At 48.1% G+C, this 24,758-nt stretch overlaps 1 protein-coding gene across 2 annotated transcripts in view; it reads right to left on the reverse strand.

The window, feature by feature from the left end:
* Positions 1-14,605, reverse strand: part of KCNB1 (potassium voltage-gated channel subfamily B member 1) — a 122,451-nt gene extending 107,846 nt beyond the window's left edge. For both annotated transcript variants that reach the window (XR_012519368.1, XM_039479723.2), the window contains exons 1-2: positions 14,244-14,605; positions 12,247-12,979 (exon numbers count right to left, since the gene is read on the reverse strand). Coding sequence is in view for 1 of the 2 variants with exons in the window: in XM_039479723.2 (XP_039335657.1) it covers positions 12,247-12,813 (567 nt within the window). In the remaining variant the exon portion in view is untranslated. The remainder of the gene's footprint in view (positions 1-12,246; positions 12,980-14,243) is intronic.
* Between the last annotated feature and the right edge of the window lie 10,153 nt (positions 14,606-24,758).

A 24,758-nucleotide genomic window follows, 5' to 3' on the forward strand; every position in this document is an offset into this window, starting at 1 on the left:
TAGTTGGGTGTGGTGGCGAGTGCCTGTAATCCCAGCTACCCAGGTGGCTGATGAAGGAGAATTGCTTGAACCCGGGAGGTGGAGGTTACAGTGAGCCAAGATCGCACCACTGCCCTCCAGCCTGGGTGACAAAGAAAGACTCGTCTCAAAAAAAAAAAAAAAAAGACATCATGATTTGATCTTGTCATTTCATCCATAAACACTTCAGTATGTGTTTCTAAAAGATAAAGATTTTAAAACATAGTCATAATGGCATTGTGACACCTAAAAAACAACACTTGTTCCTCAATAACATCAAATAGTTAGCATTCATCTTTCCTTCCCTGATTGTCTTACAGTCTCATGATTTCTTTCTCACGGTTGTTTTGGTCTAATCTGTATCTATGCTCTTTTGCCTACTGGAATATCAGTGCCATGAGAGCTGGGATCTTTGTTTTGATCTCTGCTGTGTCCCCAGCACAGTGCTCAGCACATAGTAGGTGCTCAATAAATTCTACTGAATGAACATACACAGTGAATTATGATAATAAAAGCTTATTATTGACCTGTTGGGCATTATGTGTCTGTTACTGTTCTTTGCCATAATTATCTCATTGAATCCTTACAATTTCCTTATGAGGTAGGTGCTGTGATTAGGTGCATTTTACAGATGAGGAAACAGTGATGTGACCTAAGGACTCACAGCTGGGGGGAAAAAAAAGGCCAAGGCTTAAGATCCATTGCACGGCCTGGGTGTCTGTGACCACTGGTGGAGGCAGAGGGGTTGTGGCTTCCCAGAAGCAGCCTCCACACTTTATATCCAGAGTCCAGCCACTTTTCACCGACTTCCCTGCCACCACCTTCTTCCGGGCTATCCTCTTTCTTCTCTTGCCTGGAATAATGCAATATTCTCCTAGTATCGGCTCATCCCTTCTTTCTTGAATGCCCATTCTCCAAAAGACATCCAGTGGATGGAGGCCAGGGACACTGCTAAGCACCCTGCAATGCACAGGACAGCCCCACAGCAAAGAATTCTCCATCCCCAAAGATCAGTAGCACTAAGGTTGAGAAAATGGACTCTGGTTGAAAAACCAGACACATTCTTCATCCAGAGCCTGGCAGAAGCAGTTGAGAGTCAGACTTCTAGCAATGTGTTAGTAATAAGAGTGAAAGGCCCAAAGTTTGTGAACAAATTCCTTTTTCATCAATTAGTATTCCCAGTTAGCTCTAGGATAACATCATTCATTCATTTATTCAATGGATATATTTCACGCCAGCTCTATGGTAGGCACTGAAGATACAACAGTGACCAAAACACACAAAACCCTTGCCCTTTGAAGCTTATATCAAAGTGGGGGAGAGAGAAAGGAATCATGCAATTAAATAATTATACCTCAGGTCGAGATAAATAAAGCAGCCGCAGGGAATGAATAGTGCTATTTTATATATCGTGGTCAGGGATGGCCTTGCTGAGATGACGTTTCAACTGAGACTTGAACAATGTTGAAGGGTGAGTCTTGTGGCATCTGCAGGAAGACCATACCAGGCAGAAGGGAGGGACAGTAAGTGCAAGGGCCCTGAGGCGAGAGGGTCCCTAGAACAGCAAGAAGGGCACTGTGGGTGCAACAGAGTGATAGGGAGAGTGATGGGGAAGGAGGCTGTGAGCATCCTGGGAAAAGGGAGAAGATGCCAGATCATGGGCCCTATGAGTGGGACTGAGGACTTTTTCTCTGAGTGAGGCAGGAGCCATAGGCGGGTTTTGAGCAGGGGCGTGAGTTGTTGTATGTGTAGACCAGGCTGGGGATGCGAGGCTGGAGGCAGCAGATGGAACTGGAGGCTCCTGCAATGGTCTGGGAGGGAGAGGATGGGGTCAGGAAGACAGCGGTGGGGTGGCAAGAAGTGGCCACAACCTGGACACGTGTCACTCACACGTGCATCTCACTGTCTCTCACTCGCATTCTGCGAAGCTGCACAGAGTGGAAGAGGAAGGGGTGAGCCATGCTGGGTGTGTCACAGATCGCCCCTTATCCCAGCAACAATAACAGCAGTTGCTCCAGACGGCGACTCCCTCCGTTCCCAGCACTGTACACAGTACGCCACATCTTAGCACCTCTGATTCCCGCCATCCCATGTTGTCTTCTGCGGCTGAGCTTCCTGGCCCTTCCTGGCCCTTCCCACAAATGGTGTGGGGAACATGGGGATATCCCCATGCAACGGATGAAGCTGGTTCCTTATCTTACATACCACATGCGAAGACCTAAAAGTGAGACCTACAACTATCAAACTCTCAGAAGAAAATAGGGGGAAAGCTTTATGATTTTCCCCCTACTGCCAAAATTTCCTTAAGTCTAATACCAAAACATAGGCAACGAAAGTAAAAACAGACAGCAAAATGAAAGACTTCTGTGTATTGAAGGACAAAATCAATAGAGGACAAAGACAATCAATGGAATGGGAGAAGATATTTGCAAATCGTATAGCTTCTTAGGGATTAATATCCAGAACATACAAAGAATTCTTACAATTCAATAACAACAGCAAAAAAAAAAAAAACCCAATTTTAAAATAGGCAAAGTACTTGAGTAGACATTTCTCCAAAGAAAACACAGTAATCTCCCCTTATCAGCAATATCACTTTCCAAGGTTTCAGTTACCTGCAGCCAGCTGCGGACCAAAAATATTACAGACAATAAGATATTTTGAGAAAGAGATCACTTTCACATAAATTTTATTATAGTATTTTGTTGTAATCCATTTTATTATTAGTTATTGTTGTTGATCTCTTACCTTGCCTAATTTACAAATAAAACTTTATCATAGGTATTATGTGTAGGATATATAGTGTTTGGTGCTATCTGAGGTTTAGGCATCCTGAAAAGGGGGTGCAAGTATATAGAAATGGCCAAAAAACACACGAAAAGATGCTCAGCATCACTAATCATTAGGGAAATGCAAACCAAGACTGCAATGAGTTACCACCTCATGCCCATTTGGATAGCTATTAAAAAATAAATAAAGTGTACACAAACAAATAGCAAGCATTGACAAGGATGTTGATGTAGTGGCTATTTGTCCCTTCCAAATTTCATGTTGAAATGTGATCCCCAGTGTTGAAAGAGGGGCCTGCCTAGTGGGAGGCCTTTGGGTCATGGGGGGTGTATCCCTCATGGATGGCTTGATGCGCTCCCTACGGTAATGAGTTCATTTGAGATCTGCTGGTTTAAGAACCTGGCTTCTCTCTTGCTCTCTCTCCCTTTATGTGACACACATGCTCCCCCTTTGCCTTCTGCATGACTGTAAGCTTCTTGAGGCCCATCAGAAGCAGATGCCAGCACTGTGCTTCTGGTACCATCAGCAGAACTGTGAATGTATAAAGAACTCTCTTCTTATAAGTTACCCAGCCTCTGGTTTTTCTTAATAGCAATGGGCTAATACAGATATGGAGAAATTGGAACCCATGTACACCACTGATGGAAATGTAGAATGGTACAGCCACTATGAAAAACAGTACGGCAGTTCTTCAAAACATTCAGAATGGAATTACCGTATGATTCAGTAATTCTACTTCTGGGTATATACCCAAAAGAAGTTTTAAAAATTCTAGTCGGTCTCTGCTTATCCAAACCCGGAAGAATTGAAACTATGAACTCTAAGAGATATCTGAACCCCCTGTGAATAGCAGCATTATTCACAATAGCCAAGAGGCTGAAGCAACCAAGTGTCTGTCGATGGATGAATGGGTAAACAGAATGTAGTGTATATATACAGTGGAAAATTATTCAGTCTTTAAAAGGAAGGAAATTTTGACACACTACAACATGGACAAAGCTGGAGGGCATGATGATAAGTGAAATAAGCCAGTCACGAAAGGACAAATACTGTATGATTCCACTTATATGAGGTACCTAGAGCAGTTCAGTTCAAAGGGACGGAAAGTAGAAGGGGGGTTCCCAGGGCCTAGGAGGTAGCCCTGGGAGACAGCATTTAATGGCCACAGTTTCAGTTTTGCAAAATGAAAAAGTTCTGGAGATTGATTGCACAGCAATGTGAATATATTTTACTGAACTATACATTTAAAAATGGTTAAGATGGCAAATTTCATGTTATGTGTATTTTACCAGAACTAAAAAGAAACCACTTAGGGGGTGTGTTTCAATTGTGGGGCCTAGGCACGAGTATTTTGCAAATTCCAGGTGATCCCGATGTTTAGCCAGCATGGAGAAGTGCTATGTGTGAGGTGCCCCACGTATTATCCCGCCTCCCAGTCTGAGAGGTGAGATGCCTTGGAGGCTCATATAGCCAGGAAGCAGAGGAGGTGGGATTTGAATCGAGGCCCACAGAAGTGTGTCTCACATGGCAACGTTATATCTTGTTTGTTATTTATGTCATCAGAGAAAACATTTAAAGAGAATTGGCACCCTGGATATTAACATGAGAATTCCAGCTCCCACCCCACCCACTACCAATACGGAGGCCTGAGAGATTCCTCCCAGTCTCCGGCCCCACCTAGTCATGCCCACTCCTGCCAGAGAAACCAAAATCACGATGGCTTCACCTCAGGGAAAAGGTAGGACCGTATGCATCTACTAACATAATGCTTAGTGCTAAATCTGTGTCTCCGATAGTTCCATCCAGGAGCTTTTTGGGGTAAAGTCATCCTAGACCCAGAGCTAGGAACACTCTCAAGTTATCTGATTCTGGAAAAATCTCTTACCTCTCAGCATTGCCCCAGCATGAGAAGGGAACACTGGGATCTTGCTTCTCACTTTCTGAAGGTCACTCATACAACACAGAGGTCAAAGTCGTGGGCTGGGCAGTCAGGGAGTCCTGGGTGGGATCTGTCCCAGCCTTCTATTCACTGTGTGACCCTGGGCCAGACGCTTCCCCTCTCTGAGCCTCAGTTTCCATGGCTGTCAGATGAAGATAGTTATCCCTCCCTTATGAGGGGGCTGTGAAAATCAGATGTGATGGGCATTTATTGCCCTTTGCACTGTGCCAGGCAAGCACATTGTAAGCACTCAGTGTTAGCTGTTGCTGCCACTGCTGTGCTTTTCATTTTATCCAAGAGACGGAGATGAGGCTGACTGTGCCCTGCCAGACCTAGAATCTCTTCTTTTATGACAACCCCCAAGAGAAGTTGTCTCTATCGGGGACTGTCTCTAATACAGCAGCAGGCCATTCTGAATAAATGAGGTATCCCACAGAGCTTTGGTTGGTTTCCCCAGAACCAGACCCTAAGACAAGATTCTGAGTACAAGTGGCTTATATGATAAGTGATCCCAGAAAACTCTAAAGGGGAGAGGGAACATGAGACAGGGATGGGAAAGAGGTCAAACCGGGTCTGTTATCAAGCAAGTAATTGCTGTGAGCAAGTAGAGCTGCTCTGGGGGCCAGTGTAGAACAGACACCTCTGAGTTATACCCCCAGCCAGGGGAGAAGCATATACACATCTTCCCCATCAGCCAGGAGGTGATAGCCCATTAGTTCCTGCTGGGGTGTTAGCACCCTGACTTTACTGGACTCCAGAGGCCAGAGAAAGCCTCTAGCCTTACAATGAGCAGGTATCATTTTATAAGAGCGATTTTTTGGAAAAAGAGCTTATTTATCTTGTAGGATTTTCCGGAGGATTACATGAGAGGACAATAAAAAAAAAAAAAAACAAAATGAAAAATCCCAACCGTTATTGAGGGCTTTCTATGTGCCAGGCTCTAGCGTAAGAGCTTTGTATACATTAACTCATTTAACTCAATCCAGTGAGGGAGGCACAGTGATTGGCCCAAAATTGCTGTTGGCTGAAGGAAGCGGGACCCAGAAAGCTGCAATAGTTGACCCAGATCACACGGTTAGTGAGAAGAGGAGCCAGACTCTGAACTTGGGCAATCCAGCACTAAGGTCAAGCGCTTCCCATCCTGATGATGTTATCGAGTATGGGAAGTATGCAACGTGCTGGGTATGGAGTTGGCGCCTAATGCATGCTTGCTCTCTTCCAGTTAATTTAAGCTTTGGCCAACCTGCTTATTTGACCAGCTCTTTTTCTTTCTAAGCATTTCACATTCACACAGCAAGTCGGTGAAAGATCAGGGGCCATTCTCAGGCCTTTCTAGCCCCGTCACCAGTGCCCACTGATGCTCAGGAATCTTTCTGTTACTTCAGGTGTGGACCAGGATCATCTCTTGGCAGCTGGTCTCTCAGGGGGTCTGAAAGACAATGATGGTCTGTGTGGTCCCAGGGAGGTCGCTGGAGCATCCTGGGCCTCTGGGTTTCTTTTATCGAGTGGGGATGCAGGATTTATCAGGTACAGCTTCAATACTCATCATCACTATCCTTCATCCTTCAGACAACCCTGTGGAACGGTCTTTATTGTCACCCTCACTTACAGATTAGGAATGGAAGTGATGAGAGGTGAAGCAAACCGGCCAAAGTCCGCAGCTAGGACAAGACTGGGCTGCGATTCAAAGCCAGGTCTGTGGGACCCCACAGTTGGGATCCAGAATCGCTGGCATATTATCTGCCAGGATAAAAGCAGGCATCTGGGTTGACCAAGCTGGGGCCAGCAAGAGCCTAAGCAGATGATGCGTCACACTGAAGGGGCCCCATGGATTCTGAGTTGGTTCCTTCATTTCTTTTGATGATAATACACAGATCTTTGTGGCTCAGGTCAAGGAATCTGGAACCGCATTACACTAGAGATGTGTAGCTGGAGCACAGGAATTCAGTGATGACACTAATAATCGTTGCTGCCACTTAACTGAATGCTCCCCGTGAGTTGGGTGCTGGGCTAGGCTCTTGGCATTAGGGACGTCTCCTAATGGCCCATCAAGGTTGCCTCCATTATAATTCTCCTTTCCTAGATAAGGAAACTGACACTCAGAGAAGGAAAGGGGTTTGCCCAAGGTCATATTCATGGTAAGCAATGGCGACAAGAAATCAGCCGCGTATGTTGGACTCCAGAGCTGATTCTTAATCAAGTCTGTGACAGAAAAAATATTTACCACTGTTCCTAAACAAAGGCGACTCTAAGCTGGGCATGATGGTTCCGACCATTAATCCCAGTGCTTTGGGAGGATTAGATGGGAGGATCGCTTGAGCCCAGGAGTTTGAGACCAGCCAGGGCAATGTAGTAAAACCCTGTCTATACCAAAAAAAAATTTTAATGTAGCTGGGAATGATGGTGTGCACCTGTAGTCCCAGTTACTCAGGAGGCTGAGGCAAGAGGATCACTTGAGCCCAGGAGTTTGAGGTTACAGTGAGCTATGACTGCACCACTGCACTCCAGCCTGGGTGACAGAGTGAGACCCTGTCTCTAAAAAAAAAAAGAGAAAAAAGTCAAATAATCAAAAGTAAATAAATAAAGGCCACTCCCCCTTTTGAATACAGTAATAATTCATGCTTATCAAATACTTTCCATTTACAAATTACATTCACATCAGAAATCTGATTGAATCATCAAAACAGCCCTGAAACGGAGCCATGACTATTATTACCATCGGGCAGATGAACTCACTAAAGCTCAGAGAGCTAAAATGATCCACCCAAGGTCCCAGGATTTAGAAACACAGGTTTAGGGACCAGACCAACTTGAGTTCAAACCTTGGTTCTGCCATTTTCATTCATTCAACAACCATTTACTGAGAATGTAGCTGTGTGGGCTCAGGCAAGTGACTTCACCTCTGAGCCTCCATTTCCTCTTCTATGAAAGAGTCTTTGTACCACTCATCAAATTCGTTCCTTCCCTCATCTGAAAATGCCAGACACTTGCTTTCTCAGGTTCCCCCATAGCTAGAGCATGAGCATGTGACCTGTCCTGGCCAATGGGATTTTAAAAGAAATCTGCTGGGGTGCTCCTGGGAAAGGGTTTCCTCTCAGAAAAAAAGAGAAAGTGGGCCAGGCACTGTGGCTCACACCTGTAATCCCAGCACTATGGGAGGCTAAGGTGGGCAGATCACTTGAGGTCAGGAATTTGAGACCAGCCTGGCCAACATGGGTGGAACTCCGTCTCTAATAAAAATCAAAAAATTAGCTGAGCATGGGGGTGCATGCCTGCAATCCCCAGCTACTCAGTAAGAGGCTGAGGCAAGACAATTGCTTGAACCCAGGAGGCAGAGGTTACAGTGAGCTGAGATCACGCCACTGCACTCCAGCCTGGGTGACAAAGTGAGACTCCATTTAAAAAAGAAAAAGAAAAAGAAAAGAAAGTGAAGCATAGGAGAAAATGCCTCCCTTCATGGGTTAAACATCACTGAATTTACATCTGAGAGCTGGAAGTGGGCAGCCATCTTGTGATATGAAGCATCAAGCATGAGGATCAAGCCACTTGCAGGGGTCAGGGAACAGAGGAGCAGAGAGATGAAATAATCTAGAATCCTGGTGGCATCATTGAGCCATTAACTCAATCAAAAACCAGCTATCTTAGAAATTCATATTATGTTAAATGATGCATCTTCCTCCTTACTGAAGCTGCTTTGAGTTTTCTATTCTGCTACTTGCTGCCCAAAGCATCCCTAACCGGCATACTAACTGGTTGTATTGTTGGAGGCATTTCAATGAGATAGCAGAAATAAAGTACCACTAATCAGTACTAAGCACAACAAACATCAGCTGCTCGGGAAATTAGGAAGTTATCTCAGGGCTTTAACCCAGGGATCACAGATATGCCTGAGCTGGCAAATCAGTTCCCCGTCTCTCTTACTGAGAAAAGCCTGTCAAGTTTTCCAAGAAAGCCAAAACTCCTTGGTAGCCCCAGCACCGCAACCCTATCACCCTGATGGGGCTGACCCCTTCTTCTAAACAAGAATCAATCACACTGCCTTTTGCCTAATGGGTTTTGATTTTCACTCCCCTGATGGCAAAGCCTGGGGCCTGTGCTTCGGTTTGCCTCCAAGTTGCCAGAACACCCCATCAATTATTAACAGCGTCAGCTCAGTCTCCCTGGCACTGCTGCTATCAGAAGGAAAGGGTTTGCAGCAACTCGGCCCACCCAGCCCTAGAAAAAGGACTCTTTTCCTTAGCATTTATAAAAACAGTCCCCACCTGCTATGTGCTAGGCTCTGAGCAAAATTTTGACAAATGCGATTTCATGAAGACCCTACAAGGTGAGCCTTTTATCTCCATTTTACAGGTGGAGGGTTGGGACTTGGAAAGTTGGAGAAACTGTCTAAAGCCAAAAACTAGGGATGTGGGGAGCGGTGCAGAACCAGATCCGTCCTTGCTCTTCAGCAGATGAGATACGGCCACTTTTGTGCCTTACAACCACCCGGAAATGAGCCTCCATTTGGTCCTGTCAGTCTGTGAGTGCTAAGAAATTCCCACAGGCCTTGCTTGTTTTGACAAGCAAGGCATCCAAGCTGGGGGGATGGGTGGGGATGTGGTCGGCAAAGTGCAGATGACTCAAAGGCGGCCAGAGGCACAGGGACCTGGGTTGCAGGTAGGCAGTGAGAAGGGGTGACAGGTCCCCAAACCCTGAATGACTGACTGATTGCTTGCTTCATTCATTCATTCATTCATTTCACATGCAGTTATTTGGAGCTCCTTAGTGCCAGGCACCATGATGGGTGCTGGGAATCAAGCAGTGAATCAATTCATGGCACTCAAATTCTTGTGGGTGTGAAACAGAGAAACACAAAGAAGCAGATATAATTTCAGATGACGCTTAAGGCCTCTGCAGGAAAGACAACGCATGATGCAATAGAGAGTGAGAGGAGGGAAACTGTTTTGAACAGCGGTCAAGAAAGGTCTGTCTGAGGAGGGGACACGTGAGCAGGGACCTGCTCAAATGAGAAAGGGGAGGAAGGGGTGGACCAAGCGGGAATCTGGGGAAGAGCATTCCAGGCAGCAGGAACAGCACGTGCAATGGTCCTGAGGCCAGATAAACCCTGGCCTGTTTATGGAACAGCAAGGCCAGTGGGGCTGGAGCCGAGTGAACCAGAGATCAAAAGAGATGAGCTCAGAGAGGTCGTGGGGGCCAGATTCTGCCAGGGCCTTGTATGCCAGGATGAAAAGTCTGGATTTTATTTTGAGTGTGATGGGAAACTTCTGGAGGATCTTAAGCAGATGAATAATGTGATCCAATTTACATTTTGAAAAGCTCACTTTGGCTGCTATATGGGGAATGGATTGCAGGGGCAAAAGTGGAAGCAGAGAGACTGGGGAGAAGGCTGCGGCACTTGATCATTATGGAAAGAACACCCGGGTTTGGATTTCTGGCTACTCCTGTCTGCCTGTGGTGTGACCTTAGGCAAGTTACTTAACCTCTTTGAGCCTCGCTGTTTGCGAAAGGTGGGATGATAGCAGAGTTGTGTTGTTAGACTCCATACACGGTAGGTGTTTGATCAATGGCAGCCAGGATTTCTATTCTGAGGGCCAGTGAGCCTGCCTGCCTCCCCATTTCAGCTCTGGCTGCAGAAAATCCTAGATGGTCCATCTGCCAGGAACGTGAGCCAGCAGCCCCAGACTGGGATCATGGAGAGGTCACGAGGCTGTCCCTGCTAGAAGATTAACCCAAGGGAAAGGAGAGCTGTTATTCCCAAACAGCGCCTCTTACAAGTCCCAGCTCCTGGGTCTTGCTGCCAGACCCAAACATGGCCCTGTGCCTGCTTCTTCTCCAGGAGGGCAAATCATCCAGTTCCCTGTACCTTGTTCTCATGTCTTAGGGACAAGACAGGGAGGGAGACTCATGTTTGGGCCTAAATGGGGTGTGGAGTGGGAGAACCTGTGTCATGCCTGGAAATAGCAAAATAAGTCTGTTGATCCTAAGCTGATTAAGGGTGAGTGACTCTGTCTTAAGAGGAGGCTTTTTGGACACAAAATCGGGGGCGGAATTATGGAGAGAGACGGCCCACAGCCTCAGAGGAGGAAGCCAGGCCCCGGAACCTCTGCATCCTTGTTAGGGCCAACAGGGAAATGAAAAACACACGTGGGCCTCCCTCCCCCACTCTTACCAGCCACCCCTTCTCCATCCACTTTCAGGGGCCTTTTCTTGGGTGGCCAGATCTGGAGGAGGGACCTCACGGAGTCCCCCTTCAAACTGGACCTGCAGATGGGCCTTCAGTGAGCCAGAGACTGAGCCAGACACCCCACAGTGAGAGGCCAGGCTGGAGAGGAGCCAGCTTACCTAGTAAAACACGGCTGGATATGTACTTTCCTGTTTCTTTTGCCACAAATCTATGTACCTGACCCCTTTTTTAGACCCCACACTCAGTTACATTCTCCCCATGTTTCCCAATTTGGTCTTGTTGGATTTCAACATCAACACCTCTCTTTTCTGGGTTCCTCGTGAACCTCACACAACCTCTTTTGTAGCCTTGCACACACGGTTTTGTCATTTGCTCCCAGCACCCAGCACTTTGGGCACATGAAGACAGGCCCCATCTCTCCCAGGCAACCCAGAATCTCAGTCTGACGCGGAGAAGTTGCTGATCAACCAATGCCCTCCCGCCCTGCCTTGGCCCACACCCCAAGCCTTCCTCAGTCCCCTACAGCCCCTGCCATTACCCAGCAGCACCAAGGACTCTCTGGCCCACTCTGTGTGTTCAAACTCATTCCTGCCTCCTCCTCCTCCTCCTTTATTTTTCACATTGCCTCATTTTTCTCTCCTATTTTGAAATTTACATTTTGTTCCAAGAGCTGAAGCATCTTTACAAGCTGCACCAAACCATTCTTGAAATAAACCCACCAAATAAATAAGTAACCAGTGGGTGACCCTTGCCCACAAGCATCCACAACCAAAACTGCATGTGTCATGCGGGTCCACACCCACCCCTCAGGGTGCCTTCCTACTTATGTTTAAACTACCTGACAGTATCTCAATGTCCTGTAAGCCTGTCTTTAAGCTGCTTTTATTCCTTTCCTGGGGCGAAGTGAGGTTATAAATATGGAGATATTAAAATCACAGGGTGACCCAATCCAGCCTAGGTCTGGGACTTCACAGGGAACCAAACTCTACTCCACCCAGCAAGCCTCTGTTGTCTCTCTGTGCCCTCTCTCTTATTCGTCAGTGTCCATCTTCTTGCTGTGGCTTTTTAAGGGTCCCTGTAAAACCCTCTCTCAACAAAGTAGGAGTATAACAGTATTGGATAATAAAAAGATGGAGTGGCCAGTGCCACATGGGAAAGGTCTGAGGGAGTCGGTCCTCTGGAGACGCAGTCCTGGCCCCTTCCCATTACTAATCTTCATCCTTGGGAACTAAGCCAGAGCCCTCCAGCCCTAGTCCTCAATCTGGGGATGCAGGCAGATCCCCCCAGTCCAGAAGCCCCCAGATCCCAGACTTACCTTGGCAGCCACAGAGGAATTGGGCTTCTCCAGTAGGTCCCAGAGTTTTTTCCTCTTCTCTGCGCAGCACGTGTTATCGAACTCCTCGCCTTCCCGCTCCCGTAGGGTCTCAGCCTCACGCTTGAGCTCCTCGTTCATCTGCTCCTTCTTCTGGTGGTAGCGGGCCTGGCAGCAGGACTCCAGGTAGATCTCGTCGATGCCCCAGTAATCGAGCTCTTGGCTGAAGCTGAGCGCGCACATCTCCTCCATCATGTGCAGTCGTCCGGTGCGGTAGAAGTTGAGGATGGAGGTAAAGGCGCCCGGGTGGCGATCAAAGAAGTACTCGTTGTCGTCGAGGCTGTAGTCGTCGCACACCTCGAGCAGCGAGTCATGCGTGTTGCAGTCACGGAGCTTGCCCAGCCGCGTGCGGGGCAGGCGGTCCAGGGTACGCCAGAGCACCTCGTGTGCCAGCCCCCCGACGTTGAGGCGGACCCGCCGAGAGCACGCCTTGCTGCGCACGATCTCCATGGGCTCGGGCGGCAGCGAGCTGGTGGAGCGGGAGCCATGCTTCGTCATGCCCGCCGGCATCGCTGTTCCGGCTGCCCCCGCCCCCCCTGCCCCCCCAGGCCGCTGTCACTCGACGGCAAGGCCCGCTGCTGCAGGGGAGGGGGGCAGGGAGCGCTATGGGCTGCTGGGGGTGCAGGGGGCCGCGCGGGCGCGCGTCACGACCGTCTTCTCACCTCCATCCCGACGGCTGCGAGGCAGAAAGTGAAAGCGGACGCGGGTCAGCAAACGGGGAGCTGGGCATGCTGCCCCCCCAACCTGTCCACCAGGCTCCCAGCCGGCCTTGACCTTCCCCGCGCTTAAGCGGCTCAGTGGAGTAGGACGGATGGGCGCTGTCCCTCCCGCCGGTGCTGAAGTCCGCCCCACCCCATGGATGCAGGGAGGGGCCGCCCCTCAGGGCGGGAAGAGGGCCCCAAGAGATGCCCCTGGAGCCCGGCAGCCCCACCCCGGGCTTCCGCGGCCCAGGCGCAAACCCGCCGCCTGGGGCGCTGTCCGCCCTTTACAGTGCTGAAACTTGCTTCTCTATAGGGCTCTTGATCGAATCCCGAACCTGGCCCCGCCAAGGGGACAGAGGGGGAGCTGCATGAAAACTTTATCTTTCTTTCTTCTTTTTTTAAAAGGAGTTCTCATCGTTTCCTTCCCCTGCTCGATATAATCACGATTTGGGGGATGGGGGAATGGCAGTGAGCTTCTTTTTAAATCTTAAAAGATCTGGGAGAATTCTGGGGTTCCAGGTGCCCACCTGTCCAAGATCACAACAGACGGGGTGTTCGTAACAGCCCCTCTGCCCTGGAGCGACCCCTTTCCCCAAACACCGGAGCATCTCCTGAGGTCTCTCCAGCTACGAGGTGAGCTGCGAGGAGGAAAACGCCCCTCCCTCTGTGCCCCCAACCCTACCGCAGGAGAGGCGGGCAGAGCCCTCGGGATCCGCCTGCTCTGTCCTCCCCTTGTTCCTTCCCCGCCCCCTTCCCCCCCTCCTCCTCCTCCTTCTCTTCTCCTCTCTCCTCCTCCTCCTCCTCCTCCTCCTCCTCCTCCTCCTCCTCCTCCTCCTCCTCCTCCCTCCTCCTCTCCTCCTCGCTCCTCTCCTGAGAAGGCTTTTTATAACTCCGGGTTCTGCGCCTTTCCCCGGGCTTGGAAGGGAAGGGGTGGGGGAGGTGGGAGGCGGGGAAATGAGCTAAATTTTCTGGCCTTTTCAAAACGTGCCCTCCTCCTACCGCGCACTGGTGATTTCGGGGGGTTTCCCTGAGCACCGCCTGCATGCAGGGCTCACGCCTTCACCCCAGAATGGGGATCGCGCCCCCTCCCCAGCCTCAGCCCTTGTCTGCCCCCAACGCGCTCCCCTCCAGCCTGGATCCACGGAGCCTGGGCAGACCAACAGGCCGAGCTGCGGCAGGCAAGCCCCCCGCCCGTGTCCCCAAGCACCCCCACGGAAGGCCGTACGCCCCAACACTCACCCCCAGGGCGGCCGCCTCCCGGGGCCAGGGACCGCGCATCGTCCCGGCCTCCCGGGCGCCCCCGCCCGTGGGCAGCGGCGGTCCCGGGGCCGGGCTGGGCCGGGCCTACCCCGGCCGGGCAGGCGACGCGCCCGGGCTGCAGGCGACGCGGGGCCGGGACGCGCTCTTGGAGGCGGGGGGCGCGGGCGGGCGCCGGGGGCGCGGGGGCAGGACCGCGGCCGCGCGGCGCCTCCTCCACCTCCTCCTCCTGCTCGCTCGGCGGCGGCGGTGGCTGCCTGGGCGAAATCAACAAGTCGGGCTGAGCTTCGGCTCCGCGCTCGCTGCGATTCTGTCCCGCACTTCGGAGCGCCCGGAGCCGGGCACCGAGGCGGGACGGCGCCACCTGCGGGTCGGAAGCGCGCGCGCGGCTTAACTCCTGCCTGCCCGGCCCCGCCTGCCGGGGAGGCCGGGGGCGGGCTCCGGTCTCCGGCAAAGGAGACACGCGTGGCCGTGCATCCCTTTCCACCCGGGCCACCTGCACAGCCGGCCTCGAGATCTTGCCTTTCTTCGTCCCGTCAACAACGTGGGTTGAACGCCTCCCCGGCGCGAGGCGCGGTGCAGGGCACTGTGACAGGCGTCTGAAATACAGCTGTGAATCAAACACAAACATCCGGCCCTCGTGGAGCTGGTTGGAAACAGATCATAAACAAAAAAGCAAAAGGATATATGAGGTGGTGACAAGCGCCGGGGGAAATAATGAAGCAGTAGGGAGGGTCAGAGGGTTGGAGGGGGCAGATCCGAACTGTAAATCGCCTTTGCTTTCATGAGCTTCCATTCTAAATTTTAATGGGGGGTGCGGGGGGGGAGGGACAATGATCACATCAGTACATATGCAATGTGGCAGGTGGTGATAATCGCTAAGAAGAAAAATAAAGCGAGGTGGGAGGAAGAGTGAGGAGTGAGCTGGCTTATATAGTCTGGTGATTCATTCATTCATTCATTCATTTATTCATGTTAAGTTGGACATCTGGTTATTGACAGCTTCCTATGTGCAAGCAGAATGCCAGGCTCTGTGAAGGAAAAGTCTTCCCCCTGGAGCTCCCTATCCAGTGGGGGAGGCAAACCCATCAGATAATCCCAGAAATGAATATAGAACTGGAGGAGGTACCTGGAGAGGCTGGCAAGGGTTTCCTAAGGATGCCACAGTTGGGCCTTGTAATCTCAGCTCTTTGGGAGGCTGAGGCAGGAGGAGGATGGCTTGAGCCCAGGAGTTGGAGACCAGCCTGGGCAACATAGTGAGACCCCATCTCTGCCCAAAACTAAGAAATTAGCTGGGCATGGTGGTGCGTACCTGTGGTCTCAGCTACTCAGGAGGCTGAGACAGGAGGATCATTTGAGCCCAGGAGGTCGAAACTGCAGTAAGCTGTGATTGCACCTCTGGATAACAGAGTGAGACCTTGCCTCAAAAAAAAAAAAAAAAAAAAAAAAAAAGTGCCAGAGCTCCCTGCCTTGGAGGGCGAAAACTGAACAAGATACAGGTCCCAACAAGGGTTCCTCTCTGGCACTTTTCTTCATTTCCAAAATTAAGGGGTTTGTTTCCATAGAGCTGCACATAATATTATTATATATTTTTAACCTGTCCACTTATCATCCCCATCATCATGACCCTTGCCCAATGTACCATCGTCTTGTCTCCCTGCAACCTGGCCTTCCCGGTCTTGCCTTGGTCTCCTACAGTTTATTCTCCCCATGGCCACTGGAACAACTGCTACATTTCATAAATTGGACCATGTTTCTCATCTGCTTAAAACTTTCCCAGGACTTTCCCTTGCTTTATACTAAAACCTAAACTTCTGACCTATTGCCCTAATTCAGCCCTGCCCCCTTCTCTGAGCTTGTAGACCAGTGGAGGAAGACAAGCAACTAAAAAGGTGAATTTTTAAAACGAGCGAGTTTCAGCCTATGCTGAGTGTTATAAAGGAAATGGAGCATCATGATGGCGTGGAAAGGGACCAAGCTGCTAGCTTTACACAGGGTGGTTAGGGAGGGTGTCTCAGAGGAGATGAATAGAGACTTGAAAGATAAGAAGGGACTAGCCACAGAGAAAATGAGGAAAGGGCATGCCAGGTGGAGGAAACAGCAAGAGCAGATGCCCTGGGCTGGAAAGGGGAATGAGCTATGTTTAAGGAACAGCAAGGCAACCAGAGCGGTTGGAACAGAGGAGGCAGGAGGGACCATGATGGTGGGGCAGGAACTATGCAGGCTTATATGGGCCATGGCAAGAGCTTTGGCTTTTATTCCGGGAAAGTCACTGGAAGTTTTGAGCAGAGTGACTTAAGTTAGACTCAGGACACTCTGGAGAACAGACAGTGGGGAGCAGGAGTAGGAGTGGGGAGACCAGCAAGGAAGCTGTTGTAGTTGCCCAGGCAAGAGATGATGGTGGCTTGCAGGTTGGCGTTCCTAGGGTCAGAAAGGGTCCTCAGCTTGCCCCTCTGTAAGTCTAAGCTGCGGAAGGGAACCTTTCCCCAGAGATCTGGGCATTCCCACAGAAGGCTGCAGAAAACAGTAAATCCTTCCTGATGAGACGAAAAAAATGACTCTACAATGATGAAATTTTCATTCCAATTTCCAGTGGTGAAATTGCAGGCATCACTGCAGGCATTACTGTGCCTTACAGGTACAGCTAAAGTAACACCTAGAAGTGCAGTTCTTCTTCAATCCATATAGCCAAGGAGTGGGGATGAATTTTTGTTGGGCACCTACTACAAAGAGTCCTCTGAAGATATAACATCAGTCAGCATCCACATCTGTAAATAACAGAGGAGGTTATTTATAGATGTGGAAGCTGAAGCTCCTAGAGAAGGTGCCTTGCCCAATATCTTGCTGGCGAGTGCTGGCACAACCAGATATGGGAATCTCTTGTTTGACTCCAAAATCAACAGGCTATCCAAATGCCAGAGCATCCTCTCTGCAAAGCCCTTTCTCCATCAATTCATTTACTGATTAATGGAATCATTCTAGATGTTTACTGAGCATCTACTATGTGCCTCAGCATGGGTGTTGGTGCTGGGAATTGAGGATGAATAACTGACATGGTCTCTGACCTCATGGAGCTACACACCTCTCTTGCCAAGGCCAGGAACAGACAGAAAAGGTGATACTTGTTTTTCTTCTGTATTGTTTTATTCATTTTAAAATTCCCTTTTATCTGCATTCCCCTCCTGCTACCCTTTCTAGCCCATAGGAAATGATTGTCATGTGTCAGTCACATATTGTTTTGTTTGGGCTTCTTTTTGTTTTTGCTCGTGGAGATGGGAACTCACTCTGTCATCCAAGTTGGAGTGCAGTGGCATGATCATGGCTCACTGCAACCTAAAACTCCTGGGCTCCAGTAAACCTGCCCTGGTCTCCCAGTGTTGGGATTACAGGTGTGAGCCACTGTGCCCAGGCTGTATGTTGCTTTGTTTGTATGTATGAGTTGTTGAAAACTGTGTTTGGTGTTTTTGCGCATTTTAAAACTTACATACATGGTTTGTGTTATACATCACATTCTATTTGTTTTTCTCTAAGATCTATCCATGTTGCTGGGGGTACACACCCAGCCTGCTGCTCCTAATAGCTGCACAGTTATTCACAATGACACAATGTCCCCTCTCCACTGTCTACCCTCTATGTGGTCACCCAGATGACCTCCAACTCCCACCACCGCAACGAATACGTTCATGGACATCCTCCCATGTGTCTGTTTATGAGCTAGTGTGATGATTTTTTAAAAAACATTTCCTGCAGATTTAGAATGGACACATCACAGAGTATGTATGCACTTAATTTAACTAAGCACATCCAAGTCTCCCGAAAGATGTCTGTTCCAGGCTGCATCTCACCAGCAGTGTTGGGAGTTCCTACAGCTCCACATCGCAGCCAACATTTGTTATTATCCAGATATCTAGGTTTTGACAGTCTAACATGTACAAAGTAATATCTCAGCGTATTTAAATTTGCATTTCTCTGATTACTAATGAGTCCGAGACTCTTCATATGCTTGTTGTTCTCTTGTATAAGTCACCTGTGCACATAGTGGCCCATTTTTCTATCAGGATTCCTGTTTTTTTTTTTTTTTTCTTGATGATTTGCAGGATTCCTTTGTATAATGTAGATTTTAAGTCCCTTGTGGATTTTTAGACATTGCAAAACTCTTCTTCCGCTCTGTCACCTATCTATTGACTTTGTCTATGGTGTTTTTTATTAAGCAGAAATCCTTTTAATGTGATCAAGATAATCTATTTTTGGCTATATGGTTTGTGCTTTTAAAGTTTTTGTTTGAGTCCTCCCCGCCCCTAAGTTGCAAACATTTTTGTTTATTAATTTTATATTTTTATTTTTTACTTTAGGTCTTTAATCAGTTGTGTGTGTGTGTGTGTGTGTGTGTGTGTTATTTGGTAGGGAGCCAACTTCATTAATTCCCTATAGTTGGCTAGTTTGCTGAAAACTACCTGTGAAATAACCTGTCCTTTCCCCAGCTGATCTGAGGGTCGCCTTTGTCATTTGAAGCCTCCTATACGCCCCACTCTGCTCTGTTGGGCTACTTGTGCTTATGCACCTGGTCCTGTTTTTATTATTATGGCTTTATAGTGTGCTTTAGTGCCTGTAGCCCTTGTATCTCTTCTTTGTTCTTTTTTTAGGGCAGACTTAGCTATTTATGGGCCTTTAATACTCTCTACAAACTTTTTAGTAAGTTTATTAAGGGATAGTTTCTCTTCCCTTGCCCTCATCTCCTAATCCTGATCACCAATCTGTCACCAAAGCACACCTACAGATCTACTGCCCGGTGAAACCCTAAGCAATGTGGTCATGATTAATACTAAGTGTCAACTTGATTGGATTGAAGGATGCAAAATGCTGCTCCTCGGTGTGTCTGTGAGGGTGTTGCCAAAGGAGATTAACATTTGAGTCAGTGGACTGGGAGAGGCAGACCCACCCTCAATGTGGGTGGGCACCATCTGATCAATTGCCAGCATGGCCAGAATGGAGCAGACGGGGGAAGATGGGAGAAGCTGACTTGCTGAGTCTTCTGGCCTTCATCTTTCTCCCGTGCTGGATGCTTCCTGTCCTGCAACATTGGACTCCAAGTTCTTGGACTCTTGGACTTACATCAGTGGCTCTCAGGCCTTTTATCACAGACTGAAGGCTGCACTGTCAGCTACTCCACTTTTGAGGTTTGGGAACTTGGATTGAGCCACTACTGGCTTCCTTGCTCCTCAACTTGCAGACAGCCTATTGTGGGACTTCACCGTGTGAGTGTGTGAGTCAATTCTCCTTAATAAACTCCCTTCATATATACATCTATCCTATTAGTTCTGTCCCTCTGAGGAACCCTGACTAATGCAAGTGTGGACAGACAGATCCCTGGAAAGAAACCTAGGGCCAATCTTCCAATCAGCTGGAAAGCCAAGCCATGAACTGCCTGTCTGGGATTGTATTTTCAGGGTTAAGGGGGGAATTTGAGTTTTTTTCTCATTGTAATGGGAAGCCACGGTTTGAAGCAAAGAAGTCCCATGCACTGATAACGTTTTGAGGTGTGGCTCCAGCTGCTGTGTGCACTGTGAAGTATTTGAGGACAAAAGATGGTGGCAGGAAAACCCACAATGAGACTTTTCCAATTGTCCAAGGCAAAGGTAATGGGATTTGGACTGGGATGATAGTGGCAAGGATGACTGGGCAATTTCACAGCCACAAGTCTCTGATCGGAAACTGGTATCTAGCAGGTGGGGGCCAGGGATGTTGCTAAACACCATGCAATGCTTGGCACAGCCCCCCACTATAAAGAATTCTTGGCCAGGTGCGGTGGCTCATGCCTGTAATCCCAGCACTTTCGGGGGCTGAGGCAGGCAGATCACTTGAGTTCAGGAGTTTGAAGCCAGCCTGTCCAATATGGTGAAACCCCGTCTCTACTAAAAACACAAATAGCCAAGTGTGGCAGCACGTGCCTGTAGTCCCAGATACTCAGAAGGCTGAGGCAGGAGAATTGCTTGAACTCAGGAAGCAGAGGCTGCAGTGAGTCAAGATCACGCCACTGTGCTCCAGCCTGGATGACAGGAGAGACTCTGTGTCAAAAAAGAAAAAAAATTTCCAGCCCCAAATGTCAATAATGGCAAGCTTGAGAAACCTTAGTTTAATTAAACAGAAGGTAAAGGTCCCCAAGCCCAAGACCAGTGCTAGATATTTCACATCATTCAGATTCTTCCCCACTAGTGGCCCAGTTTTTACAAAGTATGGCGCCAGATTCAGATAAAGAACATCTGGGTACACCTGGAGCTTGCAACTGCAGGCAGTGGGAATGGCTCTGTCACTTTTCAGCTAACAAACAGCCCTGTTGCGACTACTTGTCCATTCATTTACTCAACAAGGATTTGGTGCAAAATGGCTCAGGATGGCAGTGTGACCTGTGGCTCAGAGGAGGATTTTGGAGTCAGAATGGTGCCATTACTTACGTGCAGAGTGACTTTGGGCAAGTGCCCTAACCTCGCCGAGCCTCAATGTTCTCATAAGAAATATAGGGTGATAATAAAGAGTGCTGGCTCTATAGGGTTATTATGAGGAATTTGTAGAAAGCACTTAATCATCACTAGCTGTCATTGTCTGGTAACTGTAGGCCACCTAAGGGCAGGAGCTGGTCTGTCTTGCTCATCTCAAGTAACAGAATGCTTAATTAATAGATGCTTAGAGAATGCAGATATTTACTTATCTCTCATAAAAAGTTAAGAGGAGGATGGTATGAGAGTTGATTCAGCAGCTCAACTAGGTTATTAAGGACCCAGGTTTCTTCCACCCTTTTGCTCTCCCTCCCTATATACGTGGGCTTTTTGTGCCCAGGCTTGTTACCTCATAGCTACAAAATGGCTGCTAAAAAACCAGGCATCAATCTTCATAAAACTATATTGAAAGGCGGGAAGAAGGAGGTGACAAGGATGGCCAAGAAAACTCTCATTTCTCTCACTCTCTCTTTTTTTGTAGTCCTGCCACCTACTGCCAGCTTCCCCTACTATCTCATTGGTCAGAACTGGGTCATAGCCACCTCTAGACTGATCACTAGCAGAGGAAACAGGATTCACCCCGTAGGATGAGATTGTTTCTGTATTAACAAAATTCAAGTTCCTTTAATAAGGAAGAAGTAAAGACAGAAGTTGGATGGGCAGCCAACAGTGTCTGCCATACTGCTCCTCAGTGCCCAGCACAAGCCCTATTACAAAGTAACTGTTGGACAAATGTTTTTGAATGAATAAATAAACCATCTTATTTGAGGGCATGTAAGAAGCTTATGGAGCAATTTGGAGGTTCCTCAAGAAAACTAAAAATTGAGCTACCATATGATCTAGCAAAGCTATTGTTGGGTATATACCTCCCCCAAAAAAGGAAATTAGTATATCAAAGAGATATACGCTCTTATGTTTATTGCAGCACTGTTTATAATAGCTAAGATTTGGAAGTAACCTAAGCATCCATCAACAGATGAGTGAATAAAGGCCATGTAGTACATATACACAATGGAGTACTATTCAGCCATAAAAAAGAATGAGATCCTGTCATTCGCAACAACATGGGTAGAACTGGAGATCATTGTGTTAAGTGAAATAAACCAGGCACAGAAAGGTAAACATCACATGTTCTCACTTATTGGTGGGATCTAAACATCAAAACAATTGACCTCATGGACATAGAGAGTAGAAGGATGGTTCCTAAAGGCTGGGAAGGGGAGTGAGAACTTGGGGAGGGGGAGGTGGGGATGGTTAATGGATTAAAAAAATTAAAAAGAATGAATGGGACCTACTATGTGATAGCACAACAGGGTGACTATAGTCAATAATAACTTAAGTGGCCGGGCGTGGTGGCTCACGCCTGTAATCCCAGCACTTTGGGAGGCCGAGGCGGGTGGATCACGAGGTCAAGAGATCGAGACCATCCTGGTCAACATGGTGAAACCCCGTCTCTACTAAAAATACAAACAATTAGCTAGGCATGGTGGCACGTGCCTGTAATCCCAGCTACTCAGGAGGCTGAGGCAGGAGAATTGCCTGAACCCAGGAGGCGGAGGTTGCGGTGAGCCAAGACCGCGCCATTGCACTCCAGCCTGGGTAACAAGAGCGAAACTCCGTCTCAAAAAAAAAAAATAAAAATAATAATAATAATAATAATAATAACTTAAGTGAACATTTAAAAATAAAGAGTGTAGTTGGATTGTTTGTAACTTGAAAGCTAAAATGCTTGAGGGAATGGGTATCCCATCCTCCATGATGTGCTTATTTCACTTTGCATGCCTGTATCAAAACATCTCATGCACCCCATAAATATATACACTTACTATGTACCCATAAAAATTAAAAATAAGAGCCGGGCGCCGTGGATCACACCTGTAATCCCAGCACTTTGGGATGCTGAGGCGGGAGGATCATGAGGTCAGGAGATCGAGACCATCCTGACCAGCATGGTGAAACCCCGTCTCTACTAAAAATACAAAAAACATTAGCAAGGCATGGTGGTGCATGCCGGTAGTCCCAACTATTCAGGAGGCTGAGGCAGGAGAATTGCTTGAACCCAGGAGGCAGAGATTGCAGTGAGTCGAGATCGCGCCCCTGCACTGCAGCCTGGGTGACAATGCGAGATTTCATCTCAAAAAATAAAAATAAAAATAAAACAAATAAAGAAGTTTATGAATAAGACACATCTCTGACCTCAGGGGTATCCAATTCTATTAGTTGGGATAAGGTACAGAGAAATAAATTTGGCAGTGATATCTCTTATTGGCCCTTTCCCCAGCTCCAAGGCTTTGATGAGGAGACACCCTGAGATCATTTAAGATCCCAATATCTCGCCGGGCGCGGTGGCTCAAGCCTGTAATCCCAGCACTTTGGGAGGCTGAGGCGGGTGGATCACGAGGTCAAGAGATCGAGACCATCCTGGTCAACATGGTGAAACCCCGTCTCTACTAAAAATACAAAAAAATGAGCTGGGCGTGGTGGCGCGTGCCTGTAATCCCAGCTACTTAGGAGGCTGAGGCAGGAGAATTGCCTGAGCCCAGGAGGCGGAGGTTGCGGTGAACCGAGATCGCGCCATTGCACTCCAGCCTGGGTAACAAGAGCGAAACTCCGTCTCAAAAAAAAAAAAAAAAAGAAAAAAAAAAAAAGATCCCAATATCTCAACTGACATTTGTATATATCTTTAAAAAAAAAAAAAGGCTATTCTGCAAAAGTTACTGGGGGAAATAAAAACCAGAAATGACTGGTACGTAAGCGATGTTGCAGCCCTCTAGGCAATCCCTCTTCCAAATAGCAGAGGGCATGAGCTGGTGGACTGTGGAATTGTGTTGTTTGGCCATCATGGTATTTTTAAAAATTTGAATCAGTATTGAAACATCAGAGGAGTTTACATAAAATATGGATTTATAACATTACCTGAAAAATTAAAGGATCTGATTAACACTGGAACTACATTCTTGCATGGTATGGCAATTATGGCTGGCACAGGGTACTGGCTGCCCTTGGGTCACAGTTGCTCCATTAAAGCAGGACATGCTCTCCTGTTTGCTACAGTCTCCACCTCTCCCTAAAGCCCCTCACTCAAGTCTCCTATCTTCCCTCCCTCCCTCCCTCCCTCTCTCTCTCCCTTTCTTTCTTTCTTCTTTCCTTGGCAGAGTCTTACTCTGTCACCCAGGCTGGAGTGCAACGGTGTGATCTCAGCTCACTGCAACCTCCGCCTCCTGAGCTCAGGAGATTCTCCTGCCTTATCCTCCCAAGTAGCTGGGATTACAGGCGCGTGACACCAAGACTGGCTAATTTTGTGTTTTTAGTAGAGACAGAGTTTCACCATGTTTGCCAGGCTGGTCTCAAACTCCTGACCTCAAGTGATCCACCTGCCTCGGTCTCCCAAAGTGCTGGGATTACAGGCGTGAGCCACGGCACCCGACCTCGCTTTTCTTATTTACGTTACCTACCTGATCCTGGTATAAATTTGAGTCTGTGCTTCTTGCATGCAAAAGCCAAGGGACTCCCAAGAGGTCGTCTTGCCTCTCTCTGTTTTCCCAGACTGCACGGTGCCTGATTTAGAATTTTCATTTTCTGAATAAAAAGACTATAAGTTATTTGAAGGTACAGAGCCTTCATTTCTAACAATTTTCTGCCATCATAAGAAGAGAGACTACCTGGAAATAAAGCCATTACAGGGAAAGGTTGGGTGCCACTGGATTTTCCAGTTATGTGAGCTTGTAAATTCTCCTTTTTACCTAAGCCAAGTTGAGTTGTGATTGCGTCATCTATATCCAGAAGAGCTCAGCTGATATAATCCTCTTTCCAGTGACCAGAAGGTTATAATCTACTTTTTCTCAGACAAGGTCTCACTCTGTCACCCAGGCTGGAGTGCAGTGACATCATCACCACAGCCTTGACCTCCTGGGCTCAAGCAATCCTCCCACCTCAGCCTCCTGAGTAGCTGGGATCACAGGCATAAACCACCATGCCTAGCAAATTTTTGTATTTTTAGAAT

Source organism: Saimiri boliviensis, chromosome 9, assembly GCF_048565385.1.
Source record: "Saimiri boliviensis isolate mSaiBol1 chromosome 9, mSaiBol1.pri, whole genome shotgun sequence".
Lineage (NCBI taxonomy): Eukaryota > Metazoa > Chordata > Mammalia > Primates > Cebidae > Saimiri > Saimiri boliviensis.